We start from the raw sequence: 19459 nt of genomic DNA on the forward strand, positions 1-19459 counted from the left end.
ACCATGGGAATAATTGAAAACAATGCACCCATCTTATTGAGGATGAAGCGATATTGTAATGCAGAGATTGCTGTAGAAGCAAGGGGATGGTGCAAGTGTGATAGAAGAGTGGTGATCTCATATAGATAAAAGGAGGAGTGACGTAGGTTGGAAACTATACAAGTTAACAAGCCACTTTGCAGAAGAGATGTATCATTGGTTTTACCCAATCTGCTACTTCCAGCATTCCCTGTTTTAATGCATCCTAGGTGGTTGAGACAAACCAAAGTGGAGACATGCACAGCATCTCTGACCAGAATTGTTCAATCTGCCTTGGATACGAGACTGGAGGACAGCAAACGTGGAGAAGGTCATTGTTTAAAGAGAAGAACAATTTTAAGCACTGGCTGAAAAACAAGCTGGACTTTCAAAAGGAAACTAGGAGACAAGGGAAACTAATTTACACAGCCACACGCTGGATTGCTTTCAGAAGAGCCAGGAAGGATTTGATGGTCCAAATGGTCTTTTTGTGTTATATTGATGCTATGATTCCCAATAAATCTGTGAACTAAATGCTGGACTAAAGTCAGTGGTGAAGGCATTATTAGATTCCAGTGACATTTCAAGAAGCATGGATTAATAAAGTACTGTCAGCATAGATTCCTAAAAGGCAATTCATCTCTGACTTACCTGACTGGGCTCTTTAATGAAGGTTATTTAATTATGTTGTATTTAAGGGCTTTCAAAGACATTTCAGAAGTATAACAGAAAAGACATCACCAGAAAATATTATACAAATGGTAACCTGGGAATATATTTGGTTAAGATGCAAGAAGCAAAATGTAGTGCTGAATGGATGCTTTCCTAACTGGTGATGTGTACATAGTGGGGTCTGCATTGGCAAGGTGGCTTTTTCAATTATACAAGTGACCAGGGTTGGGAATACAGGTCCTCCCCAGCTTATGAACACCCGACTTATGGGTAGCCTGGACATACGAATGAGCATTTGGGAAACCAGCAGGATGGACGTGCGAGCTACTGCAGGCATCTTCTGCCATGTGGGAACTCGGTTTGAGGCAATATCTGAAAGGTTGCATTAAACACCCTGATTTGACTACATGTTGCCCTTGATTAGCCTGTGCTTTTATTTAAATACATTGCCAGGCGACTACATTTCCAACTTGCGAACTGTTTGGGAACTAAAGGAGCTTTATTTTGGGTGGGCTAGACCATTTTCACAAATCTTTGAAGCTGGCAGGTAGAAAATGTTATGTGAAACACCCAATTGAAAACTGAGCTTTGGAAAATGGCATGAAATACACATCAGCAACAGAAAACTACGTTATAAATGTTTGATTGGAGATCAGCCAGACTGCTGTGTATAATGCTCTCCAGGAAGGACCCATGGAAGGATATAAAGGCAGTCTATCAGGATTACATCCAGAATGAAGACTTAGGTAAGTAAGGGAACCCAAGAGGTATTCTAAACTTTAAATCAGTTTATTAGAACAAGTAGGGAGAAACAGTTTCCTTGGACAAGATGAGCCATGGAAATCACGTGTATCAAATAATTGGCATAACTCAAAATGAGGAGGAAATACTTCAGAGGCTTCTTAAGGTCTGGAACACTTATCCCAAAAGGTATGGGGGAATCAAATTCTCTTGACACTTTCAAAAGGCAATTGAACCTGTAGATGAGGGGGACTGTTTGTACAAATGTGAGGATAAAGCTGGAGAGTGGATAGCTCATTCCAAGAGGCAACTCAGGCACAATTGGCCAACAAGTCTGTCCTGCACAATTCCATTAACATCTCTCAAGGTTTTGGTTACAATTGTTCCCAAAAGATATGGAGTCGGAAGGGATAAATAGTTGCTGAACTTTGCCATCAAATTTCATAAATGTCAGACACTACAGTGCATGCTGAAATTCCAATTACAATAGGGTAGCTCTCCAAAGAATAAACTCATGCTTCAGACAAAAAACTGCAGTGCTCAATATTAAAAAAAATGACAACTTGGCTTCAAACCCAAGGGCTGAACTGAAAAGAAAGTCTTAGAATCTAATCTTAATATATCCCTTCTCTGTTTTGTGTCATAAATCTTATTAAAGAGAATCCGCTGTTCCTTAGGTCAAGTGAGATCGAAGCTGCTAACTACTTGTTTCGTACAGAGATTGACCATCTACTGCTCACTTCCCAAATCCATAAGGAACAACACACAAAAGACTGTTTTATTTAACAGGCATTTGAAAGCATGGAGTCTTCAGATAACAAATGAGAAAACACTAGATAAACTTTATTCTTTGACTTTCAGTCATTGTGAATGTAGTCATCATGCACAATGAGGTCCAACAATGCTTTTTCCTCAAAGAACCAGACAGACAAATTAATAACAAACATGTACTTGAACTGGGTTTAAAGAACAAGGCAGCCAAACAACTCTCTCACTATGTGAAAGCAGCAAACAAAATTCTGCTCGGTTCCCGCTCTTCATACTGAGCTACAACACTGCTGACCCAGTCTAAGTTCTATGACATATCACTTGGTGCAGTGTCATGCAGAGATTAGCTGTAGCACCTCAACAAAGTTGTCCCACAAGCCTGAGCAATAATGTTGATGTTATCATTGGTCACTGGGTTTGAAAACAAAAATGTACATGAAGGAAGCAGCACTTTCAATTGAACAAAAATACAATGTATTTCAATTTCTGTACAGTGCAGATTCCATTCACATATTAAGCTGGGGGTTATTATCATTTCAAAGAGGATTAATACTCAGCTATTTCATGCAAGCTACCTCGATTTCACGCCAAGTACGATGAGCTGTCATTGTGTCGATTATCCTAGAAACAATGAGATATTATGCCCATTGGACTGTTTCAGGTCCAACTCCCATTTTTGCTATAAACTTCACAGCCAGTGAAAATTCAGCTTCACGTGTTCACCTTCACAAAAATTGCAGAGCTGAAAGTTTACTGTGTAACATTTAATAGCAGTTTGGATTTCACATAAACAAGCAATAACACAAAAAGCATGTGTGAATATGCCAGATTTGCAGATGCAGAGAGAGTGAGAATTGGTTCTCATCACAATTATGGTTTATCAATCTAATGTTGCTCAACATATTTTTCTAGTCACAAGTTAGAAACCACAACTTCTAACAATACTTTAAAATAAATGCTTAATTTTCATATGCTAAGTTATGCATTCTTCACATTTCCCCATTTCCAGTATGAGGTAACATGTATCAAGCTACAAAGCCAATATTCTACTCATATTAAAATGACTTAGTACCTCAACCTTCTAAAGTTAGGACAATATAGAATGAATTACTGACTCACTCTCATAACAGTAGAAAACTCATGATAATGTCACTGCCTATAGGAATTTGGCTGAGAATAAGTCATTCATTCTATGTTATAAATGGTTGGCTTAAATATTAATTATCTATTCATATAAGCCATTACTACATTGTCCAGAACATCTGAACAAACTGGATCCTAAAATCCAAAATGGCCTCTCGAAGACATAATTTATAGTGTACTTCTGTTATTAACAGAGAATCACAACAATGCAATTTCTGAATGTGTTGCAACATGAATCCTCTGAATGCGAAAAATCAGACACATTGGAAAAATAACTCCTTAGCTTTGATTACCTGAACCGTGTATTTGTGCAGCTCATCTAAGACAAATTCAACTTCCTTTAACGTGGTAAGAGATGCAAGATTCCCATTAAGGTTGTAACAATAAAGTTTGGCATTATCATAGTTTTCTCGGCTTGCATTAATCCGGAGACAGACATCCCCAACGTGGCTCCACCCTTCTCCACAAAGATGAGCTGGGAAGTTAGGAACAAAAATTTTCATATTTCAAGGCTGTAATATACTGTGAAATGACAAGATCACTTCCAAATCACCTGCATTACTAAGCAATCTCTCATACAGACCGCCATTCACAATTATCCTAGATCAGGTGACAATATGTCAACTGCAAGGTGCAATCTAACTTTATTTTTCAGCCATCACCAGTGTAACAGGGTGTTACCCAAGTACATCAGAGAACAGGTACAGCCAATTCAAATGCTTACTGAAAATAAGGTATTGATGGAGGCATTGAGGGAACATCATGACAAGGGGAGGGGAGGAGGTAGGGGTGGGGAAGGGTAAAGAGATGGCAAGTCCTTAACATACCAAATTACAAAATATGGATTGATGATGGAAGAATTCAATAATATCTGTAACTGAACTGCAAAGAGCACCGAAGAGTTGAGGTAATGCCAAATAAATGGGAGGATCAAAAGGAAGAAATAAAATAGGAGAAGAATTAGGAGACAGCACCAATGAAAAGGGAGTGGGGGAAAAAAAAAATCAGGATAGGAAATTAAGTTAAGATTGTCAATAAGACCCAAAATCAGACTCAAGTAATATGAACAGCTTCAGTTTAATAACAGCCCCTCTTTTCTCTCTGCATTGATGACATTTTGCTTTTATAAGTGAATGGTAAGGACAACAAAATTACTATTTATTTATGGAATTGTAATGACCATTAAATATATGCCAAAAGAATTATCAGAACCAATTAAGTCACATGTAACAATGTAACCACTGTACATTATAATATCCTAAACATAAGATAGACCCATGAAATTCAGTAATTGTCAAGTAGATGTTTCAGTTTGTTTCAATTATTACCTGGCAAAGCTCGACATTCATGGTTCTGCTGATCCCACTGACAATTCAGCTTTGAAGAGCAGGTCTTGCAGTTTGTGAATTTGCTACAAACATGTTCATTTCGTACACGGCATTTGGTATAGCTTGTCACAGACTAAGGAAAGAAATATTTAAATTTATCATTAGAAATCTTAATACTTTTTAAAAAGCACAACTACCATAAAATATTAAATATAACATACATATAACATTAATAACCTATTAATATGAATCACAGCTTATTAATAAATACATTTGACTAGCATTCGTTAAGACATAGTGCAGTTTGCATTCTGCAGCTCCAAACATCAAAGGGTATAAAAAAATCATTGGGAATCTCAATGTGCTTAATTTTAAGTACAGTAATTGGAGTGCAATAAATGTTAAAAGTGATTGATGAAAAGCTGTAATTATTGTAATCCAAACACATGTTGATTTCTAGTTCAATACATGCAAGAGAAATACTAAATTGATGGAGGTAAAGGATTGGAATGCTGAGTAAGAGTTTGAACCTGCAATGACAGAGTGATAAAACACTAGCACAGACTCACTTTTTTCAAATCACTTGCAATTTTTCAGCAAGCTTCCCCTGTTACAGACAATTACATGATGGGAAACTGGGGGTAGTGACTGTATGGATAACAAGAGAAAAATGAAGCAATTGCATTTTTAGAGCCAGAAATGGATTTTCCAGGATGATTCAACTCAGATCCAGTTAATCTCAGCCAGCATTATTAGTATATCACTGCACTGAAATTGCCAAGAGATTTTCTTTTGAATTCATTGTGAGATATGGGTATCACTATCAAGGACAGAATTTATTGCCCATCGCCAACTATCCTCAAGTGTTGGTGAGCTTTCTCTTGAACCGCAGCAATCCAGTGAAGATATGCTACCGGTGCCTATGGGGAGGGATTTCCAGGACTTTGGCCCAGCAATAAGGACATGACAATGCACTTCCATAACAGCATAATTCCAAGTCAAGGTTGTTGCAACATGGAAGGGATTTTGCAAAAGATTATTCCCTTTTGTGAGGTAGAAGGTTCAGAGGCAGGCTTTTGAGTAAACCTTGCTCATGCATTTTGTGAAAAGGCATGAAAGTTCAGATCATAGATGTTCATGAATGTTCAGCAATCATCATGGATGGTATCAAGCTACCCGACTCTTGTTGTAGTCATGCTTATCCAGAAAAGCAGAGAGAATTGCACCATAATCCTGACTTGTTGTCTCGTGGATAGTGAAAACACTTTGTGGGGGGAAAAAAAAAAAAATCGCTCACTGCAGGGCACACTGTGACCTGTTCTTCCAGCCACTCTGTGTTGCTAATCCAAGTTTCTGATCAATGGTAAACCCAACCACCTTAACACTCAGCCATGATAATGTTGAAAGAGAGAGAGTTAAATTCCTCCGTGTTGAAATTGGTCATTGATTGGGAAAAGAGTGGCATGAATTACTTGTCACTCAGCCCACATCTGAATTTTGCCTTACGTTGCTTCTTTATCTGAAGAGTAAATGGAATTGTCAAACTGTGCAAATCAGCAGGAAAGAGAATCCTCCGTATGAAGACGGTAGAGGTTGAAAAGCTCTTGTTCTTCATCTTCCGAGGCTCGACATCTTTGGAATCTGTAGTAGAGATCTATACTAATTAACTAATTCTGATGAAGATCTGATAAAGATATAAATTTAACCAAGTTCTGTACTAATGTGCAGCTAATTATCTCACAAGTGCAACTTTTGCCATCTCAGCTGATGGCAATCTTAGATGAGAGCATTTCTGACTTACAGAAACTCAAGGTTGCAGACGGTTCTTGGAACCATTGTGTGACCCAGAAAATGTTTATACTGAAAAAAAAAGTTCTCCTACTCAAAAGGAAATGATCGGGGGCAATTCTTATGGTCTGACACCAGTCAGGCCCCAAGTGTGCCAGACTAGAGAGCTTCAAACTGTACTTTTCTTTCCACAACATTTGTGCTGTGCTCACTCCAACATGCACAGTTGCACTTGTAACAGGTAGATGGGCAAGGACTAGATGAAGCAAGCTTATCCTTTGTGTTGGTTCTCTCATCATTGGCCATGGTCCTGGTCTTATAGCCATATTCCTCTAGACTTGGACAGATCAGTCAATGCTGGCATCTCTAAACCCCTCTTAGCGACAGCCACTGAAGTCTCTTTTCCAGACAGTGTTTTCTACCCTTGCTTTACTCATGACTTCCAAGTGTTGATCAACATGGGGAAATGCTGCTTCATCATCTGAGGAAAGATCTTGGTCAAAATCATTTGGAGATTTTCTTGCCATTGTTGACCATGAGATTTCAAGGGATCTGGAGTCTCTGTTACAGATTTCCAGGAGCATCTGCTCCCACACAGACACCATTGTGCAGGCATCTCTATTGTACTTTCCCTTGTGATATACAGACATAGCCAAGGATTACAACTGAAAATACCGAGGACAGAACTACGCAGTTACAACTGAGCTGCGAGTGAAATTGACATGTCCCAATCCAACATTGTTGGGTGGTTCGTCAGTTTAATTCATCATTTTTCACATTGCAGTTTGATACTACTGAGCAGATTACTAGGCAGCAGTCAGAGAGATACAGCACAGAAAGAGGCCCTTTGGCTCACCAAGTCCATGACGACCATCAACCACCTATCTACATGAATCTTACATTAATCCCTTTTCTTCCCCCCCCCCACCCCACCAAAAGAAATTCTCCCCACATTTTCATCAACTACCCCCCAGATTCTAGCACTCACCTACACACAGGAAGGGGAGGGGGGTAATTTACAGTGACCAATTAACCTACCAGCCACACATCTCTGAGATGTGGGAGGAAACCAGATAACTGGATGTTGAGAGGTTTCGGGAGGGAATTTCAGAACTTAAAACCTTGGCATCTGAAGGCACTGCCACAAAGGTGGAGTGATAAAATTCAGGAATGAACAAGAGTCTGTCCTGAGAGTACAATTATGTCAGAGGTTACAGAAGTTGGAGAGTTGAAGGAGATTACAGGGGTAATGAGGGCAAGACCAAGGTGGAACCTGAAAACAAGGATGAGAATTTCAAACTAGAGGTGTTTAAAACTGTATCAGCAAGCATAGGGGTGATGGGTGTCAATGGCAGACCTCATTTACAGAGTAGAACAAGAGAAGATGGCCAGGACCACACTGGAATAGTCAAGTCTAGTAGTGACAAAAGCATGATTTAGGGTTTTGCAAGTAGACAATCCCAGAGAGGGACAGAGACAGGCAACATTCTTGCTGTGGAAATAGTCTCAGTTATGGCATGGATAGCAGGTCCAAACTAAACTGAAAGCCAAACATGACGAAGTTGTGATAAGTCTGGTGCAATTTTAAACAGCTGCTGCACAGTATGATGGAGTTCAGTGGCTAAGGAACAGGGTTTGCAAGCTTCCAACTTGGGAATAATTTAACTGGGATATAAACTACCCAATTCACATTCATATAAATTTTGACTCTTAACCAATGCAACCTTTACCCAATTTTAAATAAAACATGTTTACCATAGAAGTATACAGCAAGGGAAGCCACTCTTCAATCAGGCATGAGACAGTGTTTTGTTAGAATAACATCAAACTAATCCCACTGTTTCAACTTCCATGTCAATTTGCATTTCCTCTGCTTTGAATATTTATTTAATTCATTCTTAAAAAATGCAACAATTTCCATTGCATTCACTTCTGTGGCAACTTCTACGTATCCGACCACCTACTGCAGAAAGATAGTTCTCCTAAATTCAATCTTTGGCCAGCACAGTGGCACAGTTTCTGCCTTACAGCACAAAGGACCAGGGTTCAATCTTGCCCTCTGCTATCCATGCATAACTTGCCACATTCGTCCTGTGCCACGTGGGCAAATGGCAAAAGAACCAAAGGGGAGTTGATGACTATGAGAGACGACAAGTTGAAGGGCTACATGGAAAATAAAAGGAAATGGAATTGCTCTTTTGGGAGCCTGAATGGAGACAATGGGCCAAATTGTCACCTTCTGCATCATAATGAGCAATTAATATTTTAAACTGATGGCAATTTCACTTGCAAATTGTTAGCTGCAAGGGAAGGATCCAATTCAACTGAAACAATACAAGGTTGACGGTGTGTCGGAACTGACCGATCTGAGAACTTTATTTGAAAAGATCAACTTCTTGCAAGCAGCACATAAAAAGCTGGAGGAACTCAGCGGGTCAGGCAGCACCTGTGAAGGGAATTGGACGGTTGATGTTATGGGTCGAGACCCTTCATCGGGACTGGGCTTGGGCTGAGAAGCATCAGCCACCGTCTCCCACACCACCACTGACCTCATAACCTCCGGAGATCTTCCTTCTACAGCCTCAAACCTCACTGTTCCCCAACCCCGCACTGCCCCTTTCTACCTCCTCGCCAAGATTCACAAACCAAACTGCCCCAGTAGGCCCATTGTTTCCGCGTGCTCCTGCCCGATTGAACTCAGATTCCCCACCAACTTCTTGAAAGTTATCCTTTCATCAAACATCACAGATGCTTAATGGATACCTTAAATGGATGTAATTCCCTGCAAACATCTGAAATATTTAGCTGGCAAAACAAATTGAATTATTCACCTGGGACTCTTCAATATGCACCCTTTTATTTACAGAAGAATTCAATTTCTGCTTTTATAAAAAGTTTAAAAGGCGGCACCTCAAGAGGGCAGCATCAATCACTAATGACCCTCACCATCTGGGACATGCCCTCTTCTCGTTACTAACATCAGGGAGGAGGTACAGGAGCCTGAAAACTCTCAGTCAGCGATTCAGGAACAGCTTCCTCCCCCTCCGCCATCAGATTTCTGAATGGTCCATGAACACTACCTGGTTATTCATTTTTTTGCACTATTTAGTTTTTTTAATGTCTTTGCACTGAATTGCTGCTGCAAAACAAGTTTCACATCATAAGTCAGTGATATAAACATTATTAGGCAAATTTGCAAACACTCCCAATAATTAAAATGCACAATTTAAAGAGATTAAAAAAAACTTTTCAAACAAGTCATCAATTAAAAAGCTATTTTGTAGATTACAAAAGACTATACTCAGCACTAATATTTATATACACTTCTGTATTACAGTTAAAAAATGGACACTTGCCAACAAACATTTGCTAATCAAATAAAGCTTAGATCTCCCTACGTTACAACAATACAAATTTTCAAAAAGTGTACTCCAAAAGGTACACAAAACCTGTGGGCAGATTCAATCCATCCTGACTCATAGCAGCAGGCAGCCTGCATTCACTGTTCCCACAGCACCAGAAGTGCTTTTTATGCAAGGTTGAAGTCCAAGCACAGTTGTCATTGACTGACTGTGAATCAACTCCATTGACAAATCCTTCACAAACCCAAGTGCATGGCAGCCCAGAGCTACTGGTAATTCCCAATAACAACAGGCTAGTTGACCAGTGCCTAATACTGAAATAAAATAAACCACATGCATAACCAAAGGACATAAGTCAGCACTTTCTCAAGAAATTCTTTGATTGCCACACTCCCGTTAAAATAAATTTAAATGTCTGTTAATATCTCTGACATTCAAACATTAAAATCTATTAAAAATTATGGTATTAAAAATGTAAAAATAACAAAATTAGAACACTAGAAAACACATTACTGAGTTAGTGCAAATGCATTTAATTGTTTAAGTCAAAGAAAATAAAATGTCCTGAAACTGATACACTGCATTTGAAAGGAATGGAGTTGCTAAGACTGCACCATTGCCAAACTGTCTCAGGTTTAAAAGGCAGTTTGTCCAATCAAACTGCTGGGAAAATTCCAAGCAGCTGGCATTCTGATGAGGAGTCCAACTTCAGAGTGCAGTTAAAATGACAACAATAAGGTTGTCTAGGTTTGGGACTTCCCCATTCACACAAGCAGCCTTCAACAGCGTCTCAGATTGGCTCTTCTTACCTCTCCCCACTCAACTCCACCCACCACTGGCGCACTGATTGACATTAACAAGGCAACATTGCAACTTCCCACAACTTCCATGCTCAACAAGTCAATAAGGTGACACATTTTAAATTTTATTAAATTTCCTCTTTTAAGCCAATCTCAAGTATGTAGAGGAGCCTTCCATTGCAATGATAAACTAAACTTGAAGCCAAGTCTCAGGATGAAAGCACTAATTACCACTCTTCCCAACTTCTAAGTTCCCAATTTTCCCCATTCAAACTGAGCAATGGGAAAATGACTACTTATATTTTGAAATAAACAACAATACATCTTGACAAGATTTGCAAAATGAAGAAATTAACCTGCAAATAACTGCTGCATAGAGAGTATTATACTGTTAATATATGTAAATAATTGAAACAGTTTCTAGAAACAAACTGATTCATTCATCATCAGGGAAGAATCTCAAGCATATTTGGTTAACACCTGTCAGGGTTCTGAGATGCCATCGTACATACATCTGGCTAACCATGTGCTAATAGTGAAAGGGTTCAAAGTTCAAGAAAAGCGACATAGAAATTGTTTAAAAAAAAATCACAAGAAACACAGAACCTTAAATCAGACAGAACATTACCCCAGAGCATTCAGTGAGATTTAAAGCAGCACTGCTGCATTCCTGGCACGCTATGCTCCAGGACAAATACCTGATAATATTCCAGCAAGTTGAGATACCTGTCAAGGGTTATGTCACACATTTTACTCAAGAATACTCAGGCTGTACAAGAGCATTTGCAATCATGTAAAGTTATAAATACTTTGCATTCAGTAGAATGCACATAAATTAACTAACAAGATAATCATTAGAAGTTATTAAAAAAAACATCAATAGTGCCAGTTCAAAGTTCATCATGCAGACAATATTTACTGATAGGTGATGTAACTTTTACTTCAACCCACCATAGTGCAATTGCTGCTAGAAGAAATGCACTTCTTGTCCTCACACCACTGACACCCATTTGTATTTGCAGTACAGCTGGCACAGTCCGTATATTTAAAACATCCTTCATCCGAAGACACTGCAATATAAATGAATAGGAAAATTAATAACTAAGGGATTACAAAACAAAAAGACATTTATCTCTCATCACAATAATTTTCAACAACTTTATCTCGTATCACTTCCATTTTTTTATTAAATTACTTCAGCATTTGTAATCCTGATTTACGAGGATGATTCCCGGAATGAAAGGGCTTACGTATGATGAGCATTTGTCGGCTCTTGGACTGTACTCACTGGAGTACAGAAGAATGAGAGGGGACCTCATAGAGACATTTAAAATATTGAAAGGACTGGACAGAGTAGATATGGTCAAGCTGTTTCCCTTGGTGGGTGAGTCCAGGACCAGAGGGCACAATCTTAGAATTAGAGGGTACAGGTTTAAAACAGAGATGAGGAGAAATTTCTTTAGCCAGAGGGTGGTGAATTTGTGGAATTCCTTGCCACATACAGGAGTGGAGGCCAGATCATTGGAGGCGTTTAAGGAAGAGGTAGATGAATATCTAAATAGTCGGGGTATCAAGGGATATGGGGATAAGGCCAGAAATTGGGGTTAGGTTTTTTTTTTTTTGCCTTCCCCCCCCAATTTCTCATTTCTTTTTCTCTTTTCCTTTTCTTTGGAGCAGACTCGATGGGTCGAATGACCTACTTCTGCTCCCTTGTCTTGTGATCTTGTGATCCTAGTCTAATAGGGAAAACAGTTTTCATGTGAAGGAAGTTAGAACAGAAAACAAAACAACACTGGTACCTCACATAGTGCTCGGCAGGCATTCCCAACAATGAGATCACTAATATAATCAGTGCTAAAATGGGCATCTATAGCATTAAATTTTGAGAGATCAGTCATTGACAGTACTGCTCTGTCAGGAAGCTGGTTATCTGGAACCTGGCAAAAATCCAGTGATGAACTGCCCCATGTGCAAAAGAAAAGCTGTTGGAAGAACTCAGCAGGCCAAGCACCATCTATGGAGGTGAAGAGACAGCTCATGTTTCAGATCGAGTACCCTGCATCGGGACCAAGAGTGTAGAGGAATGACAATCAGTATATAGAAGAGAGAGGGAGGGGTGAGACAGGGGCTGGTAAGTGATAGATGGAACCAGATGAGGAGGCTATGATGGGCAGATGGAGCCAAGCTGGGGAAGGGGAGGGGGGGAAAGTTGCAACATGAATTTCTATATGGCAAGGTGTAAAGAGGAGTCCTGTGAACATTAATGTGGAGTGGGCTAGGGTGAGTTGTGCAGTTGTCTGGCACTGAGATGTGGAGCTCAGAGCTGTACCCTGGCCACACAATAAGTGCAGGTTATTTGCTGGGCACTGGCATCTCCTTCTCCACGTTGACAGACTTTCCAGATCCATCTGTTTGAGATGATAGAAGCTGCTACAACACCCTTTCTAACCGTATTTTCATGCCTGATTTGGGTGGTTCATCAACATGTGGAGCAGGTGCCGCCAGTCCTGTCCAGCATCAATCCTCACAGACAGCTTCTCCACTCCGAGCTGTGGGGCAATTCATTACAGGAGGCAGCACAGGCTCCAGGTTCCCAGCACAGTAGCATGCAGCCCAAGTCGGTGTCTTTTTGTTTTAATGAATAGGTGGAGGGTGGAGATGCTATGTACCCATGAGAGTATTCAGACTGTAGACCAAGAGTGCTATAATGTTACCTCAAGGAGTACCAATTCATTAAGTGGAGTACCAACATACAAGAGAATTCAATATACATGTATTTGCATGTGCACATTCATTCCAATACTGCTCAGTGACAACTACTTTAAGATCTGCATATTGCTTCCATGTACTGGAAATACAGTGCTCATCTTATGTTAACTGTAGGTTAGTTAATAACCAGGTCTTTTTGGACTATTCCAATCCATTCTTTATTACAATATCTAAAATTTTAATTCCTAATGGGTAATTTCTCTCCATTCACACAATTACACTTATTGATGCTCTTGAAGTGCTCAATGGACACTGGAACAAACCTTCCCCCGCACTTCTTCTATTCTCGAACCAGGGGCAAGGAAAAGGTGCACAATATCCCTATAACTTCCTCCAAAGATGCTGAATGCCAAGTTCAGAAATATGCTTCCCAGGCACCGAAGGGGAAAAATGCTTGCAATGGAATTTTTTGTTTTAAAGAGTGGCCATTGTTGCAACATATGAAACAGAGCATCCAAATTGCAACCCTTAAGATCCCACATGACCTTTGAGTATTTTAATGATATTGGTTAAGGGATGAATGTTAGTCAGAACATAAAGGGAACTCGCCCATTCTTTGTCAAGTTGATGTCATGGGATCTTTCACAGTCACCTGAAAGCATTGATAGGCCTCATTTTAATAACTACCCAGAAGACAATATTCATACAGTGACTTCAGTACTTTACTAGTCAATTGTGTCAGCTGATTGATTTTTTTTTGTGTCCATGTCCCCTTAGGATCTTATATGTCTGAATAAGATCACCCCTCATTCTTCTAAACTCTGAGGAATACATACACAAACTCTCTAGCCTCTCTTGATAGGACAACCTTCTCACCCCAGAAATTATCCTGGTGAATCTCCTTTGGACTACTTTCATTATTTCCGATATCCTTGTTTTTGGTAAGGGGACCTAAACTACGCCCAGTATTCCAGGTCTATTTGAAAGCTTTTTTGTAAGGAAGATTCAAGTGTGATTCGATATGCCCAAGAGACTGGCTCGTATTTTATACCAACATAAACTGATACCACATTAATTCTCTGGAGTGTTGGGACAGGATGAGAAAATGACACTTTCATGATTATTCTGAAGTCAACCAGGAGTGGAACCACTGCCAACTAATTCACAGGATGGCCACATGATCAGCAGTCCATGCAAGAGCTGAGAGCTTAAACAACTAAGCGGAATATACTGGTTTCATTAAGGAGTGAAGAAAGAGTAAAACTCAAGTTTACAATGCAACTTAAATCAGAAATTCTTCTCAAATTAGTTAAATTAAAGCCAATTAGGACACCTAGATTTCCAAAACCATTTCTTTAAGGGAATGTCTTCACCACTTAACCTACCAAAAAAAAGTGCATTGGTATGGATTTCACTTCACTATGATAGAAGCAGACACTGAATTCAAGGGAGTTTCAGATTTTTAATAGCTTTCAGAGTTGATATCACAGACAAATCTTTCACTGCCACATATTCCCACCCCTTGGCAGCTGATTTTGATTTCCTTTTATTCAAATTCCATGAATTAATCATTACCAAATTCTGAAAAGAACAAAAAAAAACTTGAAATTTTAATCAGCAGCACACTTTCTGGAACTATACATTTTTAAGAATTAATCAGTGAGTAAATGTAATAACATTTAGAAATGTTAGGACTGTAAGTGGTAATCTCTGGTGCTTTGAGTACCTTGGGTTCCACAAAGCAAAGGATTTTAATTTCAATGTTTCTGTACAATATTGTGTCAAATATCATGGACAAAAATTAAAACAGGACACAAGGGACAAGAGTCTGTTACAATTATTGTTTTTTTGTTTTAGACTTCTGAGCCAGAAATACCAAAACAGCTCTTTAGCACAAAAAAAACGTAAAGATTGAGGCTGGTTAAATTTAATTACAATGTAGATTCTAGATTAATAGAACTTCAAGGCACATTATTTACCAGTCTTATGGATTTCCCCACATTTTATAATATTTAGTAATTCATGGCAATTTTTCCCACCAATGACAAAATAAAGAAATCCAATTTATTTATCAACTTTTTCAATGCAACTTTTTTCAACCCTCCAGTAGGTTTTCTTTATTTATTCATTCACAGATGTGGAGTCACAATCAATACGAGCATTTATTGCCCATTACTGGGCGACACATCATATCAGCATCCACCCTGTCAATTTCCTCACAGAATATTATGTTTCAATAAGGTCACATCTCATTTTTCTGAACTCCAGTGAGTATTGACCCAAACTATTCAACCTCTCTTCATACAGCAACCCCTTCATCCCAGATATCAGCTCAATGCACCTTCTTTGAAAGTACATCTTTCCTTAAATACAGAAAAACTAATCCAGAATTGATCACACCAGGACCCTAGAAAGTTGTACCAAAACTTCCCTACTTTTATACTCCATCCTAATTGCAACGAAGGCCAACATTTCATAAGCTTCACCAATTACTTGCTGTGCATGCATGTTAACCCTTTTGTTTTATGCACAAGGACTGCAGATCCCTTTGTACTGGAATAATTCTGAGGTCTCTACTTAAATAATAATTTGGGTTTTAAACTCTTCCTACCAAAATGGATGTCACATTTTCCTACATATACTCCAAATGCAAACTTTTTGTGCACTCTCTTAATCTCTTCTTGCACACTCCTCATCTATTCATTTCTTTTTCACTTTCTGTGTCCTCCTTACAACTTGCTAACCCACGTAAGTTTATAAACAGTGGAAACCACAGCACTGATCCTTTTGATACCCACTAGTTACTGATCCAAGAATGACCAATTTATCCCAATGTTCCATTTCCTGTTAGATAGTCAGTCACCAATTTACACCATCCTATCTCGTGCAATATTCTTTTGCATAGCATCAAATTGAAAGCCTTCCAGAAATCCATGTATGCTACTTCTACTGGTTCCTCTTTATCCACACTGTTTATTACATCCTCAAAGATCATCTTCTCAAGCAGGATCCATTTGTGTACAAAGTTTGTAAAACAAAAAGCAACCTCAAGGTATTTTTGTCTTAGTAATTTACTATGGCTAGTTCTTGACATAATTGACTTTTAAGACCTGCTGAGATTATTAACTTGGTTTGAAGTGACCTTGGAAGCATCCAGCAGAAGTCTCAGATTTGGCCTCTCACATGGCTTTCCAATATTGACCCTAATTTATGACTAAGTGCTCTGTACAAGTAGAATAAATTATGAAACTTGTACTTCCTGATACATTTAAAAAGAAGCATGAACAATAAAAAGTTTACCAAAATTGTAGATATTATCAAGGGATAGTGTCACTTGTGAGCCAATCTACATTTTGATTTCAAATCGTGTACCCACTTGCTTGCTTGCATTCATATTTCAATAAGTAAAACAGCAGTCAGCAATATTTGAATGTTACAAAATAAATTAAACTCTGGCTCTTATTTTGTGTAAAGCATTCCTTGGATTGGAGTAATTCAGTACATCTACCCTTTGTTCCCTGCAGAAATAGCTAATTTAATTTAAAACATTCAGACAGGTTTCCTGTAACCAATAGTCTGCTTTCCTGTAGGATGCAATGTACATTTTGTGATGGGCACTAATTAAACCATAAGGCATGGTTCTTTTAAAAACATAAGATGCACAGAACAACCCTCGTTAAAATTGTCCATCTTTTTTGACATTTGTTTACATCCAAAAATGTTTCAAGGAAACAACAATCGTTTTTTCCTGAGAAAATGGAATTCTTGAATTTCAGTCCATTTCTGTTGAGGTATTATTTCTGTTATATTTCCGCAATATAGTATGCATGACACATAATGAAACAAAATCATGCTGCATTCTCTTGCAATGAAAACAGACCTCCTACATGATTTATGTCACTGGTTCAAAACACTGATATTCAGATTGCTGCAATTTATAAACCCAACTTAAGAAAGATAGAGTCATATAACATTGAAACAGGCCCTTTGGCCCAACTCACCCATGCCGACTGTAAGCCCTGTGAGCTCGTCCCATCTGCCCACATTTGGCCCATAACCCTCCAAACCTCTCCTATCCATGTACTTATCTAAATGGGTATTAACTATTACTAATGTGCCTGCCTCAACCACTATTTCTGGCAGCTCATTCCAAATACACACCACCCTTTGCGTGATGAAGCTGCCCCTGATGTCCCTTTTAAATCTCTCGCCTCTTATCTCAAACCTATGCTCTCTTGTTCCTATGAAGAAAAACAATTTTCTTACCAAGAAATTGCAGAATAAGTCACAAAATGATTGGGTCTCCAGAGAAAAGATGACAATTCTAACCCATAATTGTTGTAGGTTAATTGATGTCTCACTTGGACCTGTTACTTTTTCCCAATGCAAATCATGCAACTACAACATACAAATCACACAGAACAAGACAGCTAATTTTTTGTTTAAGGCTTGGGAACTGAGTATTTCCACCAATGTGTTTATTTCATATTTGCCCTAATCATGAACTCTGGCAAGATGGTCAAATGAAGCACAGCAAATAACAAGCAACTTGTCATCATCTCACATGAGTGTCACACAAAGATCTGGCAACATTTGCAGAATGAAATGGCCAGTCAACGTTTCAGGTCATGACCCTTAATGTCAACTGTCCATTTCCCTCCACAGATGTTGCCCGACCAGCTGAGCTCCTCCAGCAGTTTGTTTTTTTTTTTGCTCCTGATTCTAGCATTAGGCATCTCTTGTGTCTCACACAAAGATCTGACAGGTACCCAAACAAACTATTAGGAAACATAGAGACCTACAAATGGTCAAGAACTTCAGTTCTTGCAAACCAGGATTATCTGTTTAGGTTCCCCGAACACCACTGGATAAATGCATCACTTCGCCATGCAGACAAAAAAATTAGATCCCCAATCTTCGCCAAGGTAGTTTCATTATTAAGTAACAGTTGTGACACTTTGGCAGTTGGCCACAGCACTGTTACATTAGAAGGATAATGAGAAAACTAAAAACCACTGGCAAAGAGAGAATGGAAAATAGAAGTGATTTCAGTCAGATTGGTAATCAGCTTTCAGAACAAAGTTTTGGGATTTTTTTTTAAGTAAAATGAGATATTATTTTTATGCAAAGAGTAATTGAAGACATTGGGCTTGGCAATTAGAGGCTTCAGACTGCTTTGTTCAAGGACAAGACAACAATGACAGCATTGGTAAGTTTATTCCAAGATATTCATCCTCTACTAAATTTAATGACACATTTCACTGCTTAGTCAGGGTTGTACTACTAGCAAAGATAACATATAAAATCTTCAGTTAATCTCCAACATTTGCTTTCTTGTACTGACACATATTCTTTAGCACAGTCATTTAACACAAAATTGCTCTAACACTTAGCTCTAGAAAATAAAACACGAAAATAAAACTGTATATGGCAGTCCTTGTTACATAAGAGTTCCATTCCTGAGAACTGTCCGCAAGATGATTTCTTTGTAAATCAGAAAGGTCCGTTTTCTATAGCAACCCATATCTTCTCGACATTCACTTATTATAGTTCTTTCAGTTCATTGAATAATCACCTTAACACTAATCATAATTAACCTACTGGAACATTCACTGTATCCAGTCATTACAGAATACCACAAAACATTTTAATATTATTTCTAGCTTGAAAAAAATACTTTAAATGTGTATGGGGGAGTTTGTGTAGTCAGATTTCCATAAGTCAGGTCATTTGTAACCCAGGGAGCCCCTGTATTCACTACCAACAGATCTTCCTCTAATTTCTTTGACCATAAATATTAGAATATTGGTATAAATATCAAAAAAGTGTTCAAGGAAAATTCTAGTTTTAGCTATTTTATGCATTATTAGTACTTACTCGCTTTGAGGGAGCATTTTACTTCATGGAAACTACCATTACTCTGACCCTGTTCCCATGGAGTACAGTGATGCTTTTGCCACAAACATCTGATACCCGGGCCAGCATTTATGCAAAGATCTTCATCGAAAGCCTCGCAGTTTGGAGGCTTATATACAAGGACATCATTCAAAAGCATACTGGAAAAGCCACCAAACACGTACATTGACCTAGAAGAAAAGAATAAGCAAGCTTAAACAAGTAAAATTGTTAC

The 19459-nt window shown here is 38.6% G+C and overlaps 1 protein-coding gene across 1 annotated transcript in view; it reads right to left on the minus strand.

Annotated features, from left to right (window-relative positions):
- The window catches only part of atrnl1b (attractin-like 1b), a 610807-nt gene that overhangs the window by 457330 nt on the left and 134018 nt on the right, over positions 1–19459 (minus strand). Inside the window, 4 exon segments of the mRNA XM_052026988.1 lie at positions 3636–3817; positions 4671–4803; positions 11572–11690; positions 19207–19415. Of these exon segments, the coding sequence (XP_051882948.1) occupies positions 3636–3817; positions 4671–4803; positions 11572–11690; positions 19207–19415 (643 nt within the window).

This window comes from Pristis pectinata, chromosome 12, assembly GCF_009764475.1.
Source record: "Pristis pectinata isolate sPriPec2 chromosome 12, sPriPec2.1.pri, whole genome shotgun sequence".
NCBI classification, from domain to species: Eukaryota; Metazoa; Chordata; class Chondrichthyes; order Rhinopristiformes; family Pristidae; genus Pristis; species Pristis pectinata.